This window comes from Scomber japonicus, chromosome 5, assembly GCF_027409825.1.
Source record: "Scomber japonicus isolate fScoJap1 chromosome 5, fScoJap1.pri, whole genome shotgun sequence".
Lineage (NCBI taxonomy): Eukaryota > Metazoa > Chordata > Actinopteri > Scombriformes > Scombridae > Scomber > Scomber japonicus.
Window position 1 is genome coordinate 17,696,830 of NC_070582.1, and position 26,237 is coordinate 17,723,066.

The window sequence follows — 26,237 nt, forward strand, 5'->3', positions numbered from 1 at the left end:
GGTATGTGTGTGTGTGTGTGTGTGTACAGGTGGCTTCCTGAGATGACAGGCATGCCAAGAGGTCGTATTTACCCGTCAACACTTTCCAGTCAACAGGCTAGTGTGTGTGGAATCCGGGGAACCTTGACCCCCGTCCTACTCTACTCGAATGGCAAAAGCTAATGGTGGTGCCACCTGTTTCTGCAGCGCTGCTATTTATAATGCACAGTCATATAAGTAGTGCTGTCAATGGACAGTATTTGCCATTTGGTAATATATTGTGATAGTTTTACTGGACAGCAGAAGCTCTATTACAGGAAATGACTGGAAAAGACTGCTGGGAATGTCCCTCTTTGGTTAAATATAAAACTAATTTCCTCTTTGTGACACTGTGCTCACTGTATCATAAATATATTTTCACATACAGGAAAGACCAGGTCCAAAGATTGATTTTTACTTGTTCTATATAGCAAATTCCCCTTGACTTTTCAGATTAAGCTCTTTCAGTTTCATGTTGACAATTTTTGGAATTTTTATTCTTATTACAACCAGATGTGTTAATGAATCAGTTCGTCTCTTGTGTGGAATTCACTTACTGTTCCCAGCAGAGCTTCTTATTGCTTCATTTAACCGTTTCTTCTTTTGCTTCAGTAATTGTTTTCGCCGCACAGACTGTCAAAACTATTCTTGGTACTTATATGGATGATGGGACAGTGAGCTGATGTCTATGCACCATCAATCAAATAGTGACAATTCTTTGTGCCACTTACTTGTCATTCAAAAGCATCCAAAGATTTTTTTCTAATTTTAACACTTTTTACAGTTACATTTTGATTTATGTACTATCTTTCTCACTATCAGTGACTTCATTGTGTCCAGACGTCATTTTTCAGGTGTGAAAATCTCTCTTCTTAGTTGACTTCAATTATTACCTTGCGCTCGCAGTAATATGAATTTTGTAAACAGTGGTGAGTGCCTGTGGAACCTTTTTGAAGGCTGTCCTGATCCTCTGGTTTTGAGGGCTTTAAGCCAGCCTGAAAGGAAACTCTGCAGACATTACTCAGGATTCAAATAGCTACTCACTGTTCCTGAGAGACGGATTGATTTTATGTGGCTAAAACTATATTTTAGGCTTTAAGCATGCTGCATGCTTTATCTTACTATTTACTTTGCCTTGTGGTTGGACATACAAATATTGCATTATCTCAGTCTCTATCAGTTAGAGTAATAATCCTCAATTTAACTGCATCAGTGATAAAGAAATAATAGGCCACATTTTTCATTCTTTAGTTAGACCTATGGAATGTTTGAATATCAGTTTCATTATAATGTGTTTTTGATTGGTTAATATATAAATGTATATGAATAAATAATATTTGCTTAGATTGATAAACCACCAATTTAATGAATGAAACCAAACCTGTATGTTTGATTAGATTACTGACTTTCTAATGATCTGTGGTTAATGACATGTTCAATGATTATGTCGAACTCATAAGATGTAGCTGGAGGGGATATAGAGAGAGATTTTAGAGGAGATCATAGAGAGAAAGAGAGCGAGAGAGAGATGGGCGAGCATCATCCACAGCCAGAGCACACTATCACGTCTGTATAGGGAGTGAAAGGGATGATTCAGTTTATGCATCATGCAGGAGAGAGCAGTGAAGTGCAGAGTTGCATATAGATTTCTGTGCTGTCAGAGGGGCCCTTGTTCTCTCACTCACGCTGACTCGAGCTCTCTCTACGTACCTCGGTTGGATTTCGGCTTGATGCATGCGGGTCTCTTTTTCTGACTGTCACACAAACCCAGAATTGATAGTTGCTCCACTGCTTGTCGGTCAAGTGGTGTCTCACTTCAAATTGTCCCACACAAACGAAATTAATGATGCTTATGGGCGCCCCTCTTGTCTGTTACATGCTCCAGGCCCTGACATCACGTAGACTGCTGGCAGGGGGGTATTGGCCAAAACTTCAGACATTTAAAAGCAGAAAGCTTTCATAACCTCGTCTGCTTTTGTCATCATGATCATTAAGAGTCGCTGTACCGCTGCTGTAGGCCTAAATTCTTCAGTGTCCAGACACCCTGGATTGTTTTTCCTTTTATAGCTTTTCACTGTACAAATCTGGACGGTGTACTTGTGGTAAAGGTATGATCGATCTCCTTTTTAATATTTGAGAGATTTTTAATGAAACAACTTGTTTCAAACAGCTTAGCTCTAAGGAAAATGACTTGATTTGTCCTTTTCTTCACTAAGTGTTATTCCTCAACAGTTTCCTAGACTAAATTGACTGTACAGAGTCTGCCTGTAGTTCTCCTATTCAGCTCCCATCTGTGTGTCACTGCCGCTGTAGAAATAACCCTCTTTGTGTCTTGTTCTCTGGCCTTTATCATGGCCTTCCTCCTCCTCCAAATGTCATCTTCCCAGCTCAGATTTGGGAGATGTCTTTGTTTGCAGCTCACGTCAGACTGCTTATTTACTAATAGTCAGGAGCTCCTTGATAGAAACCAGGAATAGCTTCACTCTCTACCGTTTGCTATTGATTGCCATACCTCACATGAAACTGAATCTTCTGTTGGTTGTGTTTAATGAAGAGCTCCCCGTGGCAACTGCAGCTGAGTGTTTGCACTGGTAACTGGTTTGTCTGTATCGAATTTCTCTTCACGTCTCATTACGTTCAATTTATCATCATCAATGAATTGGCCCATAACTCCATTACTGGTGTAATAGTTGTCTTGTGGCTTCTTTCTTTCTTTTTTAAAGAATTGTTGTTGAAGTTGTGGACAAAGGAGTTATCCAGTGTCAACTATTGAATGACAAGAACAACTCAAATGTAACAGCAGTGATTTATATGAATTCCAGGATAATTGAAGCAGTTAGCCTATGCAAATATTCAACTATGTTACATTGGCTTTAGGCACTTTTATCTCTATTAATTTGTCATCAAAACTGAAAACAGGCCGAACCGAAGCCCTCTATGACCCGTGGGAATCTAAACATAGTACAGAATTAGTAGCTGTAATGTATTGACACTTCACTTTTCCCCCACTCAGTAATAAATCAAAGTTTAACCAAAGAAAACTGTGGCACAGTAGCTCCTGTCATTCCTGTAATGTGAGCTGTTATCTGGGTAACACACCTTTTCATTGTCTTTGAGCTTCAGCAACGATTTCCAAGAAATTGCTGCTTTCTTTTCAGTCAAGTGCAGTGAACAAAAGAGCACTAGCAGTTCAGATAAGCAGATAGCAGCTTTTGGGGAGTGTGATGTTTCTTGTAAGTAACTGGAACTATAAACTACTTTATTAACTTGACCTGAATGTCTGGGCACAGTCCAACACACCATCAAGGCGTGTTGATGTAGCATTCTGTTAATGATCATCAATATAGTTATAACTATAACCCTCTGAACAGAAACTGAAAGTAATACTGTGTAACCTGATTTGTAGTGAAAGTGTTTTTTTTACCTATTAGCTCTGGAGTTGTTACTGCACACTCTTGAACTTTATGCTATCCATTATGGGTACTAAGGTAAGGAACTAACAATAATCTTGCAGTATCTCTGTTCAACAACTGACTTAAATGTCAATGGATTTTTATTCCCCCTTCCATTTAGGAAGGGAAAAAAATCCATCATATGTTTTCCACGGTCGCATACGACAAAGTTTGACTTTTTACTTAAACATTTCTTAAACAAGTAATCGATTATCAAAATAGTTTATTTTTCTATCGTTTGACCAATGCATTAATCCATAGTTTGTTCCAGTTCTAATGTTGTTTTTCTGCATCTTCACAGATGTCAGCCGAGACCCTGCAGTGTCGTGTAAGCATGGAGGCTGATTGGTGTAGGCTTTCTGTCTTGATCTGAGGTCACAGTTCATCATTCCAGACCAGCATCCGTCTTCTGCAGACCCGAAAGAGCGCCTCGGCTTCACTACAGTGCAAAGGCCTTCTATTCAAGGAGCCTGGAGCTGCATGAACAGAGAGGGCGAAAGAGGGAGAGGGGGAGAGAGAAAATAAACACAGGTTTAAAGAAAAAAAGACGCTCTTCATGAATTCCCCAAAAACCTGAAAGGCAAATTCTGCGACTTGGCCGGCGTTCCTGAGGAGGCATGTGGACAATGAGTATGGCTTGGCTCTGTCTCGCAGCCTGCACTGTTCTACTTGTTGGTTGCTTTCATACAGCTGCCACAGAAAGCGACGTCACTCCACGCCTCACCTTCTCCTACAGTAAGTTTATCAATTTCTTCACTATATAATTACAGAGTCATTGCAGTAATACAGTTGTGGGTGGTGTTTTTTTCATGGTTACATTGAGTACAGGCATCATGTGTGTATGATCATTTGAATGCAATATAACAGACTCATCAGGCTGTTGTATATCTGTAAAGAAAGTGCAGCTTCAGGTAGTCTGACTAAACCTGTGTGACTTTAGCTTTAGGGGTGTCTCGGGCATTGTTTATTTCACCTAAACTGTCAAAAAAAAAGCACAGCTGTTGTTTTGTTGTGGCTCACAGCACCCCTCAACAGAGGTGAAACTTCACGCAACTGCAAGATATTTGATCTTTAATATTACAGGGGAAGAATAACTTGTATATCATGAGTGATCAACAATAAAGCTGCTGTATTTACTGATTTTAAGAAATTATACCTACATTTCATTATCCTAACATCCTGCCCACAAGACACAAGATTATGTAATTCCCAGTGGTGTCCCCACTCATTAACTCTGCCCACTGAAAACAAAATCAATACACTTCATATGTGTCCATTGTAAGAGCTAAAAGGATTTAGATGGGTGAAATGGTATTTGTCTACACCATAATGATTTAAAATCCATGTAAATCTGCGCTGTGAATGGCAGCTCCGTTGGGGTGGCTCTGTCGAGTATCTACAGGTCAGACGCAATTAGAAAATGAACAGGGCAATTGTGCTGAGACTTACTGAGGGCAGTCTGACATAATCTCACGAGCACTGAGAGGTATTGCTGTTATATAAACTGTACTTCTTTGTTTGCTTGCAGAATAACATACCATCCAGCCAGTTTAGTAACACAACAATATGTCAGATTTAACGATTCAAATATGTTGAGGATATTCATATTATTTTTTGCTGATTTCTGTGCAGCATTATTTGTTATGCTGTCTTCATTGACACTGCCATGGGGACCAAACAGTGATGTATCATCATTGATTTAATTATTCAAATGAAGCACCAGTACAGTCAAGATGACAAGTTGGTTTTAAACGTTTTGCGTGCTTTCGTACTGTATGTCTGCTGAAAATTCAACAAAATGATGGATTATGAGATCAATGCAGGCTTTCAATGACTGAACTGCGGTTAGTGACTCATTAGAGTTTTAATGTCAAGGCGGATTGTGTTGATGGATCTGTGCTCGTGATCTATTATAGACATGGATAAAAAAATGTTCCAGCGTTGGTCTAATGTTGTAGCCAGGCAAGCTTTCAAATAGGTCAGCCATCTTTCCTGTCTGAGCTTGTTCGTTCCCTCATGTCGAACCTCTATACCAACAGATAATCTCTCTCACCTGCCAGCCACAACAAAGCCTGTAGCTCGGCGTTTCACAACAACACACACCATCAGTTACTCACTGAAAAGACACTTCACGTTCACACTTCTCCCCGTTTGGATGGAAAGTTTTGCTTTTAGGGCGCGCAGCCAATGTTAAACACCACCGTAAAACATGAAAAACCCAAATGTCAAAAACTTAAGAGGACCAGACTGTATATGTGCTGTACATTCTGTACAGGCGAGGCTTGTCTTTTCTATTTTGTGTCTTTTTTTTTTTGTAATATTATTGTAGCTAACCTATGGCTCAGTCAGCTCAGTATCATTTATGTTGCTGTAACTTTAACCACACTGATAAGCTTTGACCTTTCAGATTCTAGGTCCTACAGGAAATAACACAGCTTTAAAAACAGAGGTTGTTTTAATGCCCTATAAAACCTAACAAGGAGTCATTTTATCACGTCTCACTAACCATTCTTGACATGGCTAGGGGCTTAGAGTCACCTGGAATCCACTAGTTGGCTTTTGCAGTAAGTCTGACAAAAATGACTAAACAACAGACTTCAGTGTAATATTGGTGATTTTTTAAAAAAAAGCCACGCTCTATCCAGCTGGTGAAGGTTAGCAGGGACTGGTGATAGAAGTTGTCTTGCTGTGGTAATGTTGGTTTTACTACACTGACATTTCCCAGCCTCCCGCAGAAGAGCTTTGTCACATTGTGTTTACAGTATCAAAGCTGAATGCAGGGCTGCAGGCCTTGGGGACCTGAACTTTATACAGCAGAAACCGCCTGGCCTCGTCATGCTTTCTGGCCTTCTATTTGGATGCCAGTTAGCTGGATGGATTGCATGCTTTGACTTCGGTAGGGTAGGCGGGCCAGAGCCCTGCTTGGCTGCTCCTCATCCGGTAACGTTTTCGCAGACCAGATTCCCCTCCTCTTCTCTCTTGCTCTCTCTCTGTGTCCCGCGGTCCCCGCCTCTGCCTTAATGAAGAGGGTAATCTGCCATGAATAATGAATGGGGATTTGTATGTGTTATGGTGTGAACACTTGTCTGGTTCTCATTATGCGCCTATCAGGACGGATCATGGGTTCAGGGAGTAGAGCCTGCATCTGCTTTTCTCTCCGCTTTTGTTCAAGGCTTTAACACAGACCATGCTGAATGGCTTAGAGTGTTCAAAAACTATTTAAAGGCACACCTATAAGCTGTTTACATTGCCTGTCTTTGCTCGCTGAGCTGCTCGGTCCTCTGTCAGACATCGTGTGTGTGGACGGCTGTGCTGTAATTTTGTTTAGAGGCCATGCCCGCAGCCACACTGGGAGTGAAGTGTTATTAATTATTCAAAAGCTGTCTTGTCTCGACCAGTTGAATCAACCACTCTCAAATAATTCACAATGACAGCAGCGTCAAGTGAGATAACAACTTTTCAATACTGTTTCGGTCCCACATAGCTGAACAGCAGCTCTTCCTGGTGTGGATGTTTATCATAATTCACCAAATTACTGGTTAAAAACTTAGACTAGTGTATATCAGTATGGAAAGTTATATTGACTCATGTGATATTGCAACTATTATTTTATTATGACTTAGTTTATTGATTATAGTTTTGGTTAACAGAACAATCAGAAAATAGTGATCAGGGCCCATCACATACTGTATAGACCACAAAGTAAAGTTATAAATTGTAGATTTGTTAATTATTCAATGAGTTTGATTGTAATAAAAAATTGATCTTGGACAATTTTGGTAATTGAAACACGCTTGTATGATATGAATTAAACATTTTTGGGTTATAGATTTTTTTTGTTGAACAAAACAAGTAATTTGAAGACGTTGTTTTGGGCTCTGTGAAACTGATTGGCATTTTGTGACACTTCATAGACAAAATAAATTAATCAATTGATAGAATGGTATAGTTTCAAATTATAATGTGAAAGTGAATCTTTTTCATAGATTGCATTGAAGTGGGAAAGAAAGCTGCATGTTATTATTGTTTTATTAATTTCACCTGAAGCAAGTAGTAAGTAAGTAGTAATAATTTATTTAAATGTAAATATAAATACAATAAATGGTGATTTTATGATGTAGCAACATCTGTACTCTGTATCATACACTGTATGTGTACCTGATCAGTTTCCGTCTGATTGTTCTCAATCCATCATGAGAAGACAGATCATTGATTTTGACACTAACTCTGTCCAGCCCACCAGGATGGGGGATATACATCAAACTCAACAGATCCTGTAAAAACACTCCCATCACTCTGCATTTTTCAGGTGTTGTGAGGACCGTTTTTCTGCTGCTACTGTAATTACAAAGCGTGCTGTCAGGCCGCTCAGGTCAGAGTGCAGCTGTACAGTTAGAAACATGTCATGACCTCATGTACAGTCCCCCTGTTTTTGATGTTATCTCTGGGGGAAAGGGGTCATGGTGAGTTCCTGATGAACCACCAGCTGCTTTTCATTATTGTGGTTAATCCAGGCTCAACCCTTGTTTCTCCCTGACCAACACATAGGCCTATCAGAATTTTCATGGGAAAAGGATCCCTGAAGAGTTGGAGGCTCTTTTAATAGATTTAACAGGTTTGTTTTATTTAAATGTTAACAGATTAATTTGTTTCAATCCCCCTAATAAATTGCCTCACCATAGCGTGTTATTACTCATCCCTGCTGTGCTACCACATAATGCACATTATTTATCTTCTCTTTCTTGAGGCTCCATTCAACAATTTCCTTGGCATTCAGAGTATTTGCAGAATTTACAATGTGACTTTCCAACCTCTGTTTCCTGGAGTTGTGTTCACAATTGCCACCGATGGTGTAGTGGAGACAATATCCCACTAACAAGATGCAGCCACCCAAGCTAGCAATACAAACAGCAGGCTCACAGCTTTCCTAATGAATCTCCTAGTGAATTGACCCTTTCAGCCTGTTGTCTTAATGTATTCCAGATGCATCAGCCTCTCGTCCTTCCACTTCCCATGTCTAGTTTCCCACACAATTACCCATCCAGCAGCAGCTTTTAATCGCTAGTTTAAAAAGACTTGGTATAATTCAGTTAGAGCCTGTTTTCTGTCTTGGTGTTACCAGTCAATGTGACAATAGAGTTCTGGCGCTGCTCTGATACTGACCTAGTGGCACCGTGGCCTCCTGTGGCAGCATTCAATGTCTCACTCTCAGCAGAAGCTTTTAATTACTTCTTCTCAGAGCAATTGGATTTACACAGGTTCATTTGTTCTTAGTCATTGAACATGTACAGTACGTAGATGAAGACAAAGAAAAGAGATTTGTGGCTGGTGTTTCTTTGCGCTGCCTGAGTTTCTTCTTCTTCTCGTCTGCAAAATGCGTCTTTGTTTTCAAAAGCCGATCCATCACATGTCATTTTCACCACATCAGACATCTGATATCAGTGATTTGGTTTAAACGAAAACTGAAATAGTATCCCCAAACAGAATCTGGATTCCTCAAACTATTTTCTGAGATTTCTTAAGGTCAGACATTGACTGGCTGTCTCCATCTAGATAGAGAGAGAATTAGTGGTCTGAGTAAAAAAGTCACAGTAATGGAAAATGCTCTAGACAATTTGGTTTATAAACCCGACCAAGGCAAAATATGTCAGTTTACACCCACATTTTAGTTTTGAGTCTTTTATCATGTTGTGTCACATATTAGAGAATATTTATTATCATAATGTCATTTTTTCTACCCTAAAAAAAGGTTAAATTTAAGTGTATAATATGGTTAAAGTAATGTTGGTAACTGTTGGTTACCAGCATCCTTTTAAAGGTGAGACTGTAGTCATGTTCATTTTCAGCCTGTTTGAACAGATTTAACCACTCATAAACGGTATCCATCTGTGACAATACTTTTTTGAGTGTCTGCTGTAAGTAAACAAGAACAGGTGCTTTAAATGAAGTATGCAACCTTCTGATCTCCTCAACATACAGCTGTAAGAGCTGATAAAGGCAGTCCCTTCATAAAAGAGATTGAATCAGCCTGTTATAGATGCCCTACAAAAGAAGGCACTTAGATCTCTGTCACCAAAGAACAAATTACTCCACAGTTCCTCTCTGGAGGCGATATTTCAAGCTTTTAATTATCGTTGGACTTTTTTGGACACAGGCTCATCAGAAAATCAGCAGCAAAAGTGTAGCAGGATTCCTTGAAGTCCAATATAATTAATTTCCCCTCTAAATAGATTAGCAAGCCAGTCTAGACAAGTATTTCAAACCATTTAGCAGTGTCATTTGAACAAATGACTCTTAATTACATAATAATGGCAGTGATCTCATATTGCTTACAGCTGCCAGAGGTTGAACTACTGAGTGCTCTGTTCATGCACTTTTATGAGAGGTCACAAAAGTGAACCAGACAAAGCTGCCCTCTCAGACTCAAGGAAGGGTAACAGCGATACGGCGAGGTGTAAAGCCCTCCAGCTCTGCCTGCTGGTTTCTGTTCTCGTTGTTTAGTGTTTTCAGATTTCAGTTGGACAGAAGGTCATCTGTTACCACCATCAGTCCAGCAGAGACAGCAGAGTGGAGAGTAGTTTGGCTTTATTTAGTTTTCTTGAGTTACATGATGTAAAATTTGACCATTTGTTACAACTAGATCACACAGAATATAAAGAACTTCAGGCCAAGCTGATTTTTTTGGTTTTATATGCTGAGTTTTTCTTTAAAGATATCTGCCTCTGAAAGATGTTCTACCTCCTTAACACAGCGGAGGTGAATGAAATATTGTTTGTTGTTTAAAGAATTGAAAAAATATGTTTGAAACATTCAATGGTAATATGTCTTCGCAAAAAAAAAACATTTTCTCTGCTATTGAGGATAATAAAAAGACCTCACTGTGGGACTATTTTTATTCCTAGTTGTTTCAGTGAAACATTTTGTCAGTTTAATTTAACAGAGGAATTGTATCTAGTAAGAGAGGCACCTGTTGAGTCCTTCAAATGTAATTTTTAAATGTTGTAATTTTATTGACCTTCTTGTATCAGGTCAAATGTCAGAATTCTGAAAATTGAGATAAAAGACATTTATGAACACTTTTGTTTTTGATGATGGTGGAATATATCTCCCACACAATTTAAACTGGGTTGAGATCTGCTGACTGTGATTCAAATAATCTTCAAATTCATCAAACCATTCAGTGGCGCCTGTATGAAAGCATCTTTAACTATTTGTTTGCATTTTCTTTTAGCTTGTTGCCTATTTGTAGGTCTTTGTAATTCCAATGAACTGATCCTTTAAATACGAGTTAAAAGGCTTACTTCCATAACAAGTTACTCATGTAATTAAGGCAACCTCTAACAATTATTTGCATTATTGATTAACTTTCTCAAATAATCTATAGTTGTCTCTTCTATAAAATATCGATCACGGGTTCCCAAAGTCCAAGATAATGTCTCAAATGTGACATAGTTGGCACTTTTCCCCAAACAGCAGTCCATAACCCAAATATATTTCATTTACTATCATAGAGGACTACATAAACCAGGAATCAGAGGATTCAAAATAATGTCAAAAGGATGAACTGATTTGAGAAATACATTTTCTGTCAGTCAACTAGGTCTAATTGTTGCAGGATCACTCATTGGAGGTAGTGGCCTGGATCCTGTGGGCAGGGTGGGGGGGGGGTCTGTTAGAGGGATGGCTGCTTCGTTGTTTAAATCCATTGCTTTTTCTTTTTTTCCCCTTACTTTCTGTTACCATTATTATTGGATACTGATTGTGCATACTTTTTGTTATTCATCATGAGAATGACCGTCATTTTTCTATTGCTGAACATTATGAAACGAATGTCACTGACTGTTAATAAAAGGAAAACATTTATCACAAAAACAAACTAATTGTAGCTCTACATGTAATCATCTTTTAACTGTTCCTCTGAGAAACGGTTGCTTACTCACTGTGTGGTCGCAGTGGGCACATGTGGCAACCTGATCATAACCATTTCAATATAAATACAGCCTAAAAATAAGAAAGTCCTCCTGCCGGGTGATGCACTTCAAAGGATATGTATATTTTATAAGAGAGCTTTTTCAAAGGTTAAAGACGAAAGCAAGATGGACGACAACGAGGATGAACTTCTGTAGTACATGTAGTACTGTATGTTGTACCTCTTCAGTAGTGACATGATGGCCACTTGGCTGCTCTCTGTGTGGCTCCACATACAAGCTGCTCTTATCTCTCCTCTTAAAGCTACCCTTACCTTTGTTACATTTTTTTGTTTAGGTTGCTATTAATAAGCTAATGGCACTCTAAAATCTTAGAGACCAGGCATAGAAACTAATCATTATTCCATTTTCATAATATTCTGTGAAAAGTCTGACCAATCATATCATTCGGTCCGAATGATATGATTGGCTGAGTGACCTGCCTGTTTTCCCCTTCCGCATTACATAATCGCGTGCACCCCCACCCGGAAGAGAGTCTGTTGTTGATCCACGGCATTATAATACATCCATGATCCACGGAGATAGCCGTAAACAGACAGTAACGACTGACAATGACCGACAAAAGCGGGCCACGGCTTCCACCTGCAGCCATTCCCACGGGGAAAAAGAAAACTATATAGTGGTGGAGGGGAAGAGAGTGCGGGGGTGGGACATAGGAGAGAGGAGGGGTTGTTGCTGTTCAGGTTTTTTCAAAGTGCTGTGTGAAATGCAAGAAAGGTAAGAGTAGCTTTAAGTGCTTCGTCTAAACCGTCCTGTATGTTTCCCTCTTCCTTATACACACCACAACATTTCTGGGGCTGCATTGTCATGAACGGCCCCTCAGGAATTGACCTCAGACAGTTAAACAACAATGGAGAGCATTCCCTAAGAGACTGTGGCATATGTGGAGTCGAGTTTAGGGCGAGTTCAAGAAGGATACACTCAGGCATGTAATGTTGTTTTTTTAGGATAACAGCCTGCACAGTGTTTGACCTCCAATAGTTATTGTATCCTGGTTTTGTGGTTTCAGGACTGTGTTGCTGCCCATTCATGTCAATCCCTGAGAGTCAGTTCAAGTACATGCTAACTTTACTTATTTTAACTGTTTTGTTCTGCAGGATGTCAGATTATAACGAAAAATGAAATCATAATTTCTCATTGACCTCACTTTAGCATAATCTCTAAACCCATCAGCTGTCTGTCTGACTACGATTCTGCCTCTGGGAGCTAATGACCAATATTTCTAGGTTTCTGATGTAGTAAGTGGATAACGGATATTTGGGCCAAGACTTCCTCTTCCTTGCACTTGTGCTTGTTTACAGTCTTAGCAACTTGAGACAGTACATGTAGCGTTTTGGCTAATCTCTACAAAAAGATATATGCAGATGAATACAGATTATTATTTATGGAAATAAATACATAATTATAGCTTCGCGAGACAAAATTCACTTTGACGAGAAATATCATTGCGTTTTTCATCTAGCGGGGTCTCGTGGTACAAGAGATATATATATTTATTTATTTATTTATAGAGGTTAACTTTAGGATGATGTTGCACAATTTATTTATTTATTTTTGGTTGGGGGGCTGTTGGAACATTTCACAAAACCTCGATGGTTTAAAATCTTAAAATCTAATAAAGCAAAGGTTAAAGTTGACATTTAGCTTGCAGTAAGAGCTGTCCTGTCGGAAGCTGTGGTTGTACTGCAAATGGCCACCGGGGTTAACTTGCAGCAAGTCTGTCTCTATACAGCCATAGTAGAAACACATTAAAACTAAAGGCTTCAACTGTAATCATGGTTCTCTGATATCATGGTATATATAGTTGGTTTCTTTCTGTTGTCTTGTATCTTTTCCTGGTCTATATTCCTAGTCAAAGTTCAGTGCTGTATTATTGCTATCTAGTCTTTAGATTAGGCTATAGGTAAAGTTACCAGTAAAAGTAAATATTGTTGAAGGTGATGGAGTCACTTGTAAAAATGTTTCTATAATGATACGATTTGTGATGCCAACTCTTTTTGTCAGTTGAATATATTTATTGGTGTCTTTTTTTCATGTCATTTCATGTTAATTCTTTAATCATATTGTTTTATTAATAAAGAACATGGTTAAAACATGCTGTTTTCATAGACCATTTAACAGTTACCTTCCCCTCAGAGGAATAACCAATAAGTCTATACTGAAAGATGTTTCCTGAAATTATAAAAGGAAAGCTTTGTACCATTCAAAACCCTCCTGGATCTCTTTAATGATACTCAATTAGGGGCCCTCTTGTTTTTCTCCGTCAGCTGTGGTCGTTAAGTATGACAGTGGTGATCTGACTCCAGAGAATAATTGTGTAGATATCCTCCTCTATGAAAATCCCTCAAAGCTTTTGTTATGGTTCAGGCTTTGGCCTTTGTCTTTCTCTGTGTAAATCACAGTTAAACTTGCTGAAGGCTCTGTGGGGAGGGGGGAAAAAGGGGAGGGGGGGGGTACCGGCACAGAGCAGCACTCCATTTATCCTGTAATGATAGTGAAAAGGAGAGAGAACAGCCCCAATGGGTCCATGTACAGTACGCAGAGTGAAGCCTCTTGTGGTTTTTACAGACAGAATTAACTATGGTAAGGCTCTCTGTTGCCGTGGTGATGGACTGCTATTAACATGCCGTTTTCCCAAGGGAGAGGAAGTCTCTCAACCTCCTGTACCTACCCAGGGAGGTGAGGTTACATCAGGTCACATATAATGCAGAGTATGCGCCACATAGTGTGCTTATTATCATTTGAACTTAATGACAATTTACTCTGTCTGGACTGGATTACTTTTTTGCAGGGAAGTGCTGTAATTGTAATGATTACCACCAACATGTATGGTTTTAATCCAGTGTGAATCTGCCAAGTTGGAGATTCTTAGACTGAAAGTGAAAATACAGAGAAAACTGCTGGATAGGTTAACTGACAATAGTAACACTGAAATGACTTTTGTTAATATAATGATGGATTACAGCTCAAAGGTTGTACAGAAATCTTTGAGGAAAGCGGTCATAAAGTAAAGGGGGGTTTCTTTTTGCTGAAGGAAGAGTGGTCTACATTTTTTGGGAGAGCAAGAGAGGGAATTTTCTTTTCTTTTTTTTCTAAAAGCTCAAATTGATATAAATGATGGCTTTAGTGTTCACAATGGATCATAAAGTTTCACAGGACAGTAGTTTGGTCTGTTTTCTCATCATAATCACAAAGAAACACAGAACACATATACTGTATGTGATGAAACCATGTGTCATTTCCACCTTCACAAAAAGAAAATAAAGTTAAATTTGACACATTGAGCACTGGCAATAATAAAGCAACTAGTGCTCTAATTAAATGTGGCATTTGCCTATTAAAGTGTTAAATATTTTCTATGTAATTTGTTTCTTAAATGTGATGATATGTTGAGATTTTTGCCCCCTCCTCCCTCCATATTTCACATTTGTCACATTACAGGAGCAAAGGTCGCGTATCAGAGCTTCACATGCTTCATCATGTTTCCATCAGCTCCCCGCTTCTGTTTATGCTGGCATGCAATTAAGGCAAGTTGTTCAAGCTGGGCCAGCAGCGGAGGCCTTCAGACTGCTGCAATTCTGAGATACACACAGGCTTTTAAAGCAGTGATTAGAAGAGCTGATGATTTAACCCCTGGCTTCAGACGTGGGTGTTAATGTGGTTGGAACAAAGCCATTCACTTACCGTCGCAGAAATATGAGGAATTTGCTCTTCCTGTTTCTGTTCTGCTCTTTCATCTCTCTGTGATGAAGAGCTGACAGGATTTAGAGGCTGCAGTTGCACAGACACACAAACACAGACAGTCCGATCGATTAGGTTCTGTAGTGTTATTTTGCTTTTGTTTTTTTGAGAGTATCAAATACTGCATGAGGCCCTGATCGTTAGTTGTGCTTTAGATCTCCAATCCAATAACAGTGTGACTAGCGAAACACTTATATGATGATATTACTGTAAGTAGATGGTCATATGATGATATGATTTAACAACCAAAAGGATCTTTGTGGAGCATCTCTGCAGCGGTACCTTTGATACCCAGGTGATCCCACTCAGATTATTTCCTATCAGCCCTACTCTTCCATTCAAATTAAAGGTAGATTATGTAATTTAAGACAATTTAAAGGTGTATATTTGTTTTTTTATGGGATCTAAATTCTTGTCAAAATCTTTCATCAACGTGAAAACACAAAAAGTTGTCAAATGAGAAATGTCCCTTTTGAGGAGTGACACATTGTGCTAGTGTGTCTTAATTAAGACTCAGTGAGATATCAGTGAGGTACATCACATTTTGTGACCCACACACACAGAAACGTATTCAAAATACAGTAATTTGCATATCTAAGTGCCTATCTAGCCTTTAATGGCTTTTAACAGTCATAATGTACTGTGTGATACCCTCTTCATATTCATCATCAGGTTAATTAATTAATTCTACCTTTTTTTGTTTCTGTTCAGATGCAAAGGAGAGAACAACCAAGAGTTTCTCAGCCAGCGGGATCTATAACTTCACCTCCCTCCTCCTCAGTAAAGAAGACAACATGCTGTACGTCGGGGCTAGGGAGATTCTCTTTGCTCTCAACCTCTCTGATATCAGTGCAGTGAAGCTACAAAAAAACGTAAGAGTCAGTGTGCAAGAGTCGGTAAACTACAGCTCCACATACAGTATACTGTGTTAATATGAATGCAGTTATAATGTGATCCCTGAGGTGCTTTGTGAATATGGTTATAAATATGATATAATCCCAGAAGTCTGATGTGAATATAACACACCCAAACTATATTAAGCCTGCAGTCTGACTGTGTATCTTCTCTGTAGCTCACATGGAAAACTCCAGACAGGAAGAGAGAGGAGTGCAGTTTCAAAGGGAAAGATCTGCAGGTGAGAGAACGGCTGGCATGAAGCTCAGATGGCTCAAACATTATTTACATGACTGCAGGTTTTCCTCCTCGGTTAAGTTGACCATTGTTGCAGCCAACTTTGGAAACAGACTCTTGGCAGAACCTTGGAAATTTCCTGTCAAGTTGTAACTTTCCACTCTCAAACAATGGATTTTTCCCCTTCCTTTCAAATAAACTTTTCCTGTATTCCTCCTTTTCTTTTATCAGCCTGCTGCTCCATTACCTTTTGTACACGTAAACATACAGATTTAGAAACCTGTGATTTTGTGATTACCTGCTTGTTATGAGCGAACACGTCAGTAGGAGGAATCAGTGTTTGTTTTGAATATTAAAAACTGGATGAAAAAGTATAATTGGCACCAAAATATGGATGTAAATTTGATTATAATAAAACAATTTGCAGTGCACACTTGGTTTCACAATTTGTTGTTTTTTTTATAATTACTTTTCCGGACTGCAAAATCTCCAAATCATTTATGTTTTCTCTCCATTTTTAACTTTACTGGCAGGAAATAAAAACATCCTTTGGGAGAACATCCTTTTAAAGTCTGTGTAAAGTAAGAATAAATATGTCTTCTGAGTTTGACATACCACAGAAAAGTGTGTTGTTAACCACCCTGCCAAATTTGAATGATTAAAAAATATATGAAATTAGGCTTCAAAGTTGTTTGGTTAATTGGTAATATGTTTATTTTTAAGCACTATGTGTGTTAATGAAAACAGCTTATTAACCTGCATCTTAGTATTTGCAAAGAAAATATTAATTTTCAACCATTTTATGACACTGTTGCCTGTGTTTTCTGTTACAGACGGATTGCTTCAACTACATCAAGATTTTGCTCCATATAAACAGCACTACTCTGTATGTGTGTGGAACATACGCCTTCAGCCCCATCTGTGCTTACATAGTGAGTGTTTATACTGTATGAAACATTTATTTCAGTGACGTGTTGTGTGCAACTGGACTCTACCTGTGCACGTGTTGTAGAAGAATCTGAAAAGTTGTTAATCAGTGCACGTTGGTTTTTGGGGTTTTTTTTCCAGAAATGAGGTGGAGGAATTTATATCTGGTGTTTATTTATTAGATTGTAGAGCAAGAGCATCTAAATTCTGATGTGTGCTGCTTCCTGCTCTCAGCTCACTTAGCAGTCTGGCTTAGGCTCACCCCATATAGAAGGTGCATTATTTTATTATCTCCTGTTGCGAAGGGAAATGGATCAAAATATTTAATGCATGTAATTAGATTATACTACTTGAATCGATCCAGTTTTCAGTCCTTCTCTCTGTTTCCTTCAAAGCCTTTTAGAACAATCCATAACAAACATACAGGAACGATCCATGCCTCAACTTTCCCAGAGGACTGACTGACCAGTTTTTCATAGAGGGACAGACTGACATCAGTCACTCTGAGAGCAGGTTGCAGATGTACTTTCAAGCTTGACATGTGGTGTGTGTGTTTTCTGCAGAACACCGCTGATTTCTCCCTCGTCAAGAGCAATACTGGTGAGATTGTCACAGAGGACGGACGAAGCCGCTGTCCCTTCAACCCTGAATACAAGTCCACTGCCATCATGGCTGGTAGGTCCCAGAATAGCTGTCAGCTGTCAATGAAATCAAGCTTAGTTTAAATGCTATAGACACCAGTCTGGGAATCAGCAAAGTAACAAGATACAGGTGGTTGATATGGAGACAAATTGGGGCATAACCTCTGGATTTCATTACAGTGTATGACGCAGACGCCCATTCCCTCATGGTAAACACTGTGATTATGCTGGTCTTCCTTATTGTGTTGCAGATGGAGAGCTGTATGCTGGTACAGTCAGTAATTTCCAAGGAAATGAGCCCATCATTTACAAGAGTCTAAGCCAAGGAACTGCTCTAAAAACAGAAAACTCACTGAACTGGCTTCAAGGTCAAGTATTAACAATTTCCTCATATAAAATCATGACTATTATGAGATAAATCACATTTTTAAACTGTCAGTATGCTGTATAAGAAGTCCAGAATTTGACACCATCAGAATTGAATCATTTTTTTTGTGTTGACGTAACAGGGAATTTGGACGTCTTTCCCTAGATGCCAGAATTTCATATCCTGTAGGTTGACAGTATTGTTCATGCTGCGTTTCTTTCAGACCCGGCCTTTGTCGGCTCTGCCTACATACAGGAGAGCCTGCCCAAGGGCAACCTAGTGGGCGATGACGATAAGATTTACTTCTTCTTCAGCGAAGCGGGAAAGGAGTTTGATTTCTTTGACAACACCATTGTGTCACGCATCGCTCGCGTGTGTAAGGTGAGTGATGCTTGAAGGCAGATAGTCAATCTAAAGGGGCCTTTGTACCCTTCAGCAACGCATCCTGACATCCTGTACTGGAATCTATCATACCAGGAAAAGGGGTTTGTTTGTGTATGTGTGTTTGTGTGCAGCACACGCTCCTATACATCATACGTGAAGTCTTCTGAAAGCTGCTTATAGTTTAAATTTATTGAGTATAGCTCACAGACCTTCTGGGCAGTGACGCAGGAAACACATTCCTCTATGTTTGATTCTTTTTCTCCAGATCCTCTCCTCCCTCTTTTCTTATCATGTTTCACCAAATATTTGTGTTGAGGCAGGACTCAGTAGCCAACTGGAAATGGTTCAGGATTACTGTAGCTCTAGATCCATGCACAGAAATGGATTATCACCTGAAGTACTTCAGCTCAGGGCTTTTAAACTAAAATGCAGACCCCACAAAGTAATTTTAATATTTCTTCAAGTTCCTCTCAGTTCTGCAGACCAGACTGCTGCTCGTATCCGTGAAAAGAGAATCATGTTTATTGCTGTCCCGGGAGAATGAGAAAGAGTGGCTGACAGTTTGGCGTTCACCTCAGAGAAAACATGACAAGTTAGAGCTGTCATTTGAGGACAGCAAAGACATTTTTTAAATATTTCAAACTTGTCATGAGACACCATCTAAAATACAGTATGTGTTTTTTTTTTAAATGTGGTTAATCACAACTTTTTAGGAATCTGCTCCACATGGAGAGCCAGTATTTGTTTTATTTTCAAGCCTTGACCATCTCCAGGTGTGTGTCCTGACAGTCACCTTGCTGTCAGATAAAGGCGAGACACCAGCACCAGTATGTGCGTCAGATATAAACCCCAAGGTGTTTGAAGGCCCAGCTGTGATTCACAGGACTGTTAAACAGCCAGACACCGCCCACAGCGTTGCAGTTTTTCATTTTCCTGTAATTGTTTGCTCAGTTTTTCCATACAACCAATTAAAAACACAAGTCCAGTTAACAGAATTAAATAAATATTTGATAACATGTTCATAATGGCTTTCGTCACTGAGGACAGAAATTCGTAAAAATGTGTTTTAGAGTTGGTATATAAAGTATAAAATGTTAAACATGAACTAAGATTTCAAATCAGATGATCGCTTAGATGTAGGGTTTCACTTTCTTTTAGTTTTACAGTGATTCATTGTCAAATAAATGATATCTCTAAGTCTGATCTTATCGCTCTAAATCCCTTTTAACTCTGACTGTGGTCTTCTTTTTGTTGTTTTTCAGGTGTTTAGTACACAGCTTTCACTTCATTGAGGCTAACTATGAAATGATAAACAATGTTTTTCTTGGAAGAAACAAAACAAAACATGTTCTCATTTGCAGGACTGTTCTGTTTGCCAGAGAGAAGCCATTACTGGCTGCCATGTTCAGGGCTTTTTGAACAGCCCTTGAAAGGGATGCTTTTACAAGGGATTAATGAATGGGATGCATTTACTTCAATTATTCAGAAGTCAGTTTAAGCACAGAATGGCATTAAATTATAAACCAAAGGTTCAGCGAGGAGGTCTGCAGAATATACTGTATGTTGCTCATTATCTGCTCGAGTTACTACAATAAGTAATTGCTTCAAAAGCACAGTATTGGTCATGTGTCATTTCCTCTAATTAATGTAATACTAAAATGACTCAATTGAAGCTTCATGTTAAAGGGTTTTATGTAGTTTAGCTCATTGCTCATTTCTCTCTGGTCCTTTGCTCTGCTCATTTTAAAAACTACTTATTTCTTCTACCAGCCAACTTTCATCTTGTTAGACCTGTGCCTGTGAAAAAACTTGGATAATTGTAAATTATCCAAAAACTCTGTAGGTCATGTTTAACGGTTATACATGAGATACTGTAAATCACCTTCACACTGAGGTTTAAAGATGTGGTTGCTCTCCAATTTGCACAGATATCCTATCGCACAATCTCTGTCGCCAAATTAGCGTGCCTGTCAAGTAGGTCTCGTGCCACACATCACTTTGAAGGCTAGCGCCAAAGGCACCGAATCACAGCAAGAGTGTCAAGTGAGGAGGGATTGTCGGGGAGCAATGCCTATTTTTCTTTTTGATTTAAAAGCATTTGCCCTCCTCAAAGCCCTGAGTGTTTTTTATCTAAGCCAGTTGTGATGATGTATATTGTTTTCGTGACCTAGAAGTCTGCTGCCTCAGGGTAAAGTATATCTGTGTTACAGGCACAATTGATTTAGCTCATTATGCTGTTACGATAGAAGGTTAATGTCTTTCAATTATGTCAATTCAAACAGATTCACCTTTTGGCACAGTGCTGTCTTTGTTGTTTTAGGCACACAGGTAAATAAATAAAACAGAATTATTTGCCTAAAATGATACAGCATACCATTCAGTGTATATTATAGTTTTAAAAGTATGCTGTGGTAATGTGCCACATGGTGCACATTATCATTTCATGCCTTTTACAAGCCTGTTAGATCTCATCAAATCACATGTGTGTATCAGTCCATTTGTGCAGCAGCGATGTAAACAGTCACCACTACAGACAGGTGTCAGTCTTATATTCTTGCGCCCTCTACTGGCCATATGTTAAACAACTCTAACCAACACATATTACCTTTGTCGCAGGGTGACTTGGGAGGCGAGAGGGTCCTGCAGAAGAAATGGACGACCTTCCTGAAGGCTCAACTCTTGTGCTCTCTGCCTGATGATGGCTTCCCTTTCAATATAATCCAAGACATGTTTGTGCTGACACCAAGCCCCGGGGACTGGAAAAACACTGTGTTTTATGGAGTCTTCACATCTCAGTGGTGAGGACTAACTTTTATCACGACGACACAACACGAAACAAATGTAGTGGCATCTGAAAAATATGTTGTTCAGGTTTGACACATGGAAGAAATAGAAAGTCTTTTTTTCTAAGGTATTATAATTTACAATTACACACATATTACGCTTGTTGGGTAAATATCTCTATAATTGTCCTTTTTAATGTCAAATAACAGTAAGACCAAATAAGATCAAATTTACAGAAAGTTGATCAAATGTAAGCTTTATTTTCTATACTCAACATTTTTCGTTTGGTTTATAGCAGCATAAGGTTTGTCTGGAGGAAGTTAGACTCATTTAAATTTGAAATGTATTACTTTTATTTTAGAAGGGACCGTGTGCAAAAAACATTAATCTCAAACAAGAGAATAAATGTTTTGCAACAGGCAAACACGAACACAGTATTTCTACACTCCTGGTCCTGAGGGCAAGATTACAGCTAATTGTCTACACAGAGTTGGTCAGGTGTTTGGTGTAAAACCTCTTTAATGTTACAAAGAACTTTTTTCAGGGTTTATATAAGATCAGAATAAAATAATCGATCAATCAGTGTTGTTAAGATGCTTGTTAATGTTTTGAAGGTATAAGGGTGCTTCAGGAAGCTCTGCAGTGTGTTCCTTCACTATGGACCAGGTGGAGAAAGCGTTCAATGGCCGATACCGTGAGGTCAACAGAGAAACCCAGCAGTGGTACACATACAACCATCCGGTCCCAGAGCCTCGACCCGGAGCGGTGAGTACCTGCCTGCTGCCATCTGCTGGAGAACCAGTAAACATACCTCAGTATTCAACATGTCATCTGCATGAGGAGTCTCATATGTTCCTGTCTGCTCATCAGTCTGACGATCAAGGCTTAAGCAGATATCTGTCGGGCTGGCGTCATTCCCCACCTCTCTTCCGAAACATGATTCTTATCAAACTTCTGTAGTTTTCATTTCCTGGCAGTCTTATCTCAGTTGAATCGGGAGGGGTAGGGGTGGTGTCATTATCTAGAGTTTGAGTGAATGCATGTAAATACACGACTTATGTTGCCTTCACAGTGTATCACAAACGCCGCCAGAGAGCAGGGGATCTCATCCTCACTCCACATGCCGGACAAGGTGCTGAATTTTGTGAAAGACCGCTTCCTGATGGATAGTGTGATCCGCAGCCAGCCGCTTCTGCTGAAACGTAATGTTCGCTACACGCAGATCGCTGTCCATCGTGTCCGAACAGCACACAAGGCGTATAATGTACTTTTCATTGGCACAGGTAGATGACGACACACACATTCACCCTCATCAATCATGTGTTGCATTTCTTCATATCTACAGAGAATTAAATCAAGTTTAAACTGTGTCTTCTCCAGATGATGGGAGACTTCATAAAGCCATTAATGTTAACAACAAGATGCACATCATTGAGGAGATGGTGGTCTTCCGTGACTCCCAGCCAGTGCAGCACATTGAACTGGACTCTGAAAAGGTACAGTGATGCGCAGAGGGTAAAGATGCTCGATATTGGCTTTTCTGCCAGTATCCCCACTGGATGCATACATAAATGCAACATGGCTTTCCAAATGTAACCACTGTCTGTGCAAAATAACAACTTCAATTTAAGTTATGGAAAAAAAGTGCCAATATGGCTGCCATATTTATTATACTGCTTTGCAGTCATTGCAAATTGCAAATTTACTATCTGTAGGACACACTTGGAAAAAGTTCCAAACCACAGACATAATGTCATGCACCGAGCGAGCAAGCTTGTTAGCACAGTTAGCGACCCACGAGTCTAGCATGTTGTTGTTGTTGTTGTTGTTGTTGTTATACATCATCAAGCACACGCCAGTAAACGTCCCATGCTGCATTCATGCAGGCTCGGAAATGCTGAAGCCTACAGAACAAACATCGGTTATAAAAACCGATACCGATACTTCCCAATATTACATTTTTAAGTTAATATCGGCCGATAATATCGCAAGGCCGAGATTATCGGACATCCATAGCAGAGGGAGAACAAAAACACTTTTACAGAGCTTTCTTATGGTGGGGAGCAATAACGAGCTCACTCAATGCATTTATTGTCAGTTTAGAGACTCTATGAGCCATGAAGACTCACAGCCTGAAGGAGAGCTCATGTTAAATTAGCTCATTACCACTATGCAACTTTCTCTCAGGGAAATGCAAACATCTGGGGTTGTAACAGCTGGAACTGTATCACTTCCTGAATCCCGGCTTTTTTTGCTACCCTATTTAGATTTTTACATAAAGAAAAGTGTGATAAGAACTAAAATGCTATGTGTACTGTATTTAGATCAGGGTCAGACATGGAAGATTCTGGATGAAAATAGTAACCCAGTAACTGTATTTGGGGCACTTCCTTCCTGTCCCCTGCTTTGTCATCTCTCCTCCACAGGGTCAGCTTTATGTTTCCTCCTTCTCTGAACTGGTGGAGGTCCCAGTAGCTAACTGCACTAATTATCAGAGCTGTGGGGAGTGCGTCCTCTCCAGGGATCCCTACTGCGCCTGGAACGGGAGGCAATGTGTTGATGTCAGACAGGCTCCACCAAGCAAGTATGTTATCCCTCTGCACTATAATCTACAAACTGTTTTGCAGCTAAAGCTTTTAGTCTGACAGTTCTGTAATATGTAAATATAAGATGGTAAAAGCATACATTTGAAAAGCCCACTTTCTAATTAAATATATGTGTTTTCAGTGCGTGGCAGCAGGATGTAGATGAAGCAGACACATCAGCTATTTGCAACAAGACAGTGCCTAGCCCACGGTTTGCTAAACCTCCACCTACACGTAAGTGAACTCTTCTCTTCACTGTCGTAGATTTACAGCAGCACTCTGCAGCAGATTTTCGTATGCTTTGCATTTCAATTTGAGTCTTGATTAAATTGTGTTCATTGTGTCAAATCATTATTATTCTGAATCCTGCACCAGATACGGTGGTGCAGCCTATTTCATGCAACATCTGACTCTGTCTCTGCTGTGTCTGTCCACAGAAATGTCTTCATGCCAGGTGATTATTATCCCAGCCAACACATTCAAAGTGCTGCCCTGCAAGCTGCGCTCTAATTTGGCTGAAAGGAGGTGGAAGTTCAGCGAGAGTGCAGGTCACTTCCATTACCCCAGCCCAGAGGGGGAGCTGGTAGTGGTAGCTCAGGCTGACAAACAGGAAACCTACGAGTGCTGGTCAGTGGAGGAAGGCTTCATGCAGCTGCTGGCAAACTACTGTGTGAGGGGCGAAGCCAAGCAAGAGAGCACCACCCTGACAGGCCGCTCGCATACGCCGCAGATCTCCCAGGATGGGTTCATCATCCTGCCTGGCAAAGCTCGCTCACCGCAGATCAACACCAAGACCTACTGGAATGAGCTCATCGTGGTGTGTGCCCTCCTGGCATTTTCTCTAGTAGTCTTCTCTCTATTTGTGGTCTACAGGAACCGCGACCACATGAAGTCCATGCTCAAGGAGGGCGAGTGCCCCAACATACAGCAAAAGAAGCCCAGAATAGGAGGGAAACCGGCAGAGAACTTGCCGCTCAACGGCAACACAGTCACAACATCAGCATCAGATCACAAGGGCTACCAGACCCTTAACGACAACTACATCTGCAGCACTCCACCGCACGAGTGCTCATCGCCTGACAACAGCAAGAGCTTCTCAGAGTCGGAGAAGAGGCCTCTGAACTTGAAGGAGAGCCATGTAGAGATATCACCCACATGCCCGCGGCCACGAGTGAGACTGGGCTCTGAGATTAAAGACTCTATAGTGTGAGTCCGCCTTCATAATTATGTGGAGTGACTTGAGTTAAACTGAAAAGAAAGAGTGCACTTGCTGAGAAAGACAAACCCTGATAAGAAGGGAGACTGAGGAACATCAGACTCTTCATGGAGGGACATTTCATTACACAGATTTTGCACTTTGTCTTATTTTGTTCTCTTCCTGTGGTCCATGTACATTTCTTTTTGTTTTCCTGTCACTGCCCCTCATTCAAGTGCATTCGAGGCACACTGAAGAAGTTCCAGTTTGCCTTCAGACGTTTTTTTGCGTTTTCGCGTACGGCTCAGAGATCGAATGTAACAAGTGTACAGCAGAGGTGGTGTCACAACATGATTCAATGATTGAATTTCATCGCATTGCCACTCGGTCCGTCCATAAAATCTGACGGTAATGCTTTGAAAGGCAGACTTTCAAACATGTTCTCACTAACAGCTCACACAGTGTTTGCTGTTTTTTTTTGTTTTTCTGTCATGTGGTAAGAGCCTGACCTTTACTGAGGCTATGCACTATGTACTGTACTGTAGCAAGGTAAACACTCACACCAGACTAGACTTTAACAAGTTGGTAGGCAGGCAAGAGAGGATAAAAAAAAAAGAAAAAGTCCTGTCACAGTTTCTTAGATAGCCAGTGTGCATTCACATAAGTATACTCATCATTTGGGCTAAAATATAACAAGTTTAGATGCTGAATTCAGAGAAGAAGAGTTGTGCCGAGAGTAGTTGGTCAAAAAAGATTTAAGTAGAAGAAAAAAAAGTGATCACCTCAGCGGAAATGTTGTAGAAACTCTCACCACCTCAATCACTACACACCAAAAATAGATTATTATATACAGTAGTCACAAATGAAGACTGACAGAAATGTTTTTAGTATTGGTATTATTAGTCGATACAAATCTTTCTCTGTGGAAGCCTGACTTTCAGCAGGGGTTGTTGTCTTTTTCACTAAATGTGATAAAGGGAGGAAGAAAAGCCCATTCCAGGTATTTTCATGCTGTTCTTCATGA

At 39.8% G+C, this 26,237-nt stretch overlaps 1 protein-coding gene across 1 annotated transcript; it reads left to right on the forward strand.

Moving 5' to 3' along the window:
* Nucleotides 1-4,026: 4,026 nt before the first annotated feature.
* Nucleotides 4,027-25,260, forward strand: sema4ba (sema domain, immunoglobulin domain (Ig), transmembrane domain (TM) and short cytoplasmic domain, (semaphorin) 4Ba). Its single transcript, XM_053319155.1, is given in 15 exon segments — nucleotides 4,027-4,085; nucleotides 4,087-4,205; nucleotides 15,911-16,071; nucleotides 16,272-16,334; nucleotides 17,164-17,262; nucleotides 17,821-17,932; nucleotides 18,150-18,266; nucleotides 18,489-18,646; nucleotides 21,266-21,447; nucleotides 22,048-22,198; nucleotides 22,506-22,716; nucleotides 22,814-22,929; nucleotides 23,860-24,017; nucleotides 24,161-24,252; nucleotides 24,456-25,260. Coding segments are annotated over 15 exon segments (2,571 nt in total). The 3' UTR covers nucleotides 25,229-25,260.
* The last annotated feature ends 977 nt before the right edge of the window (nucleotides 25,261-26,237 follow it).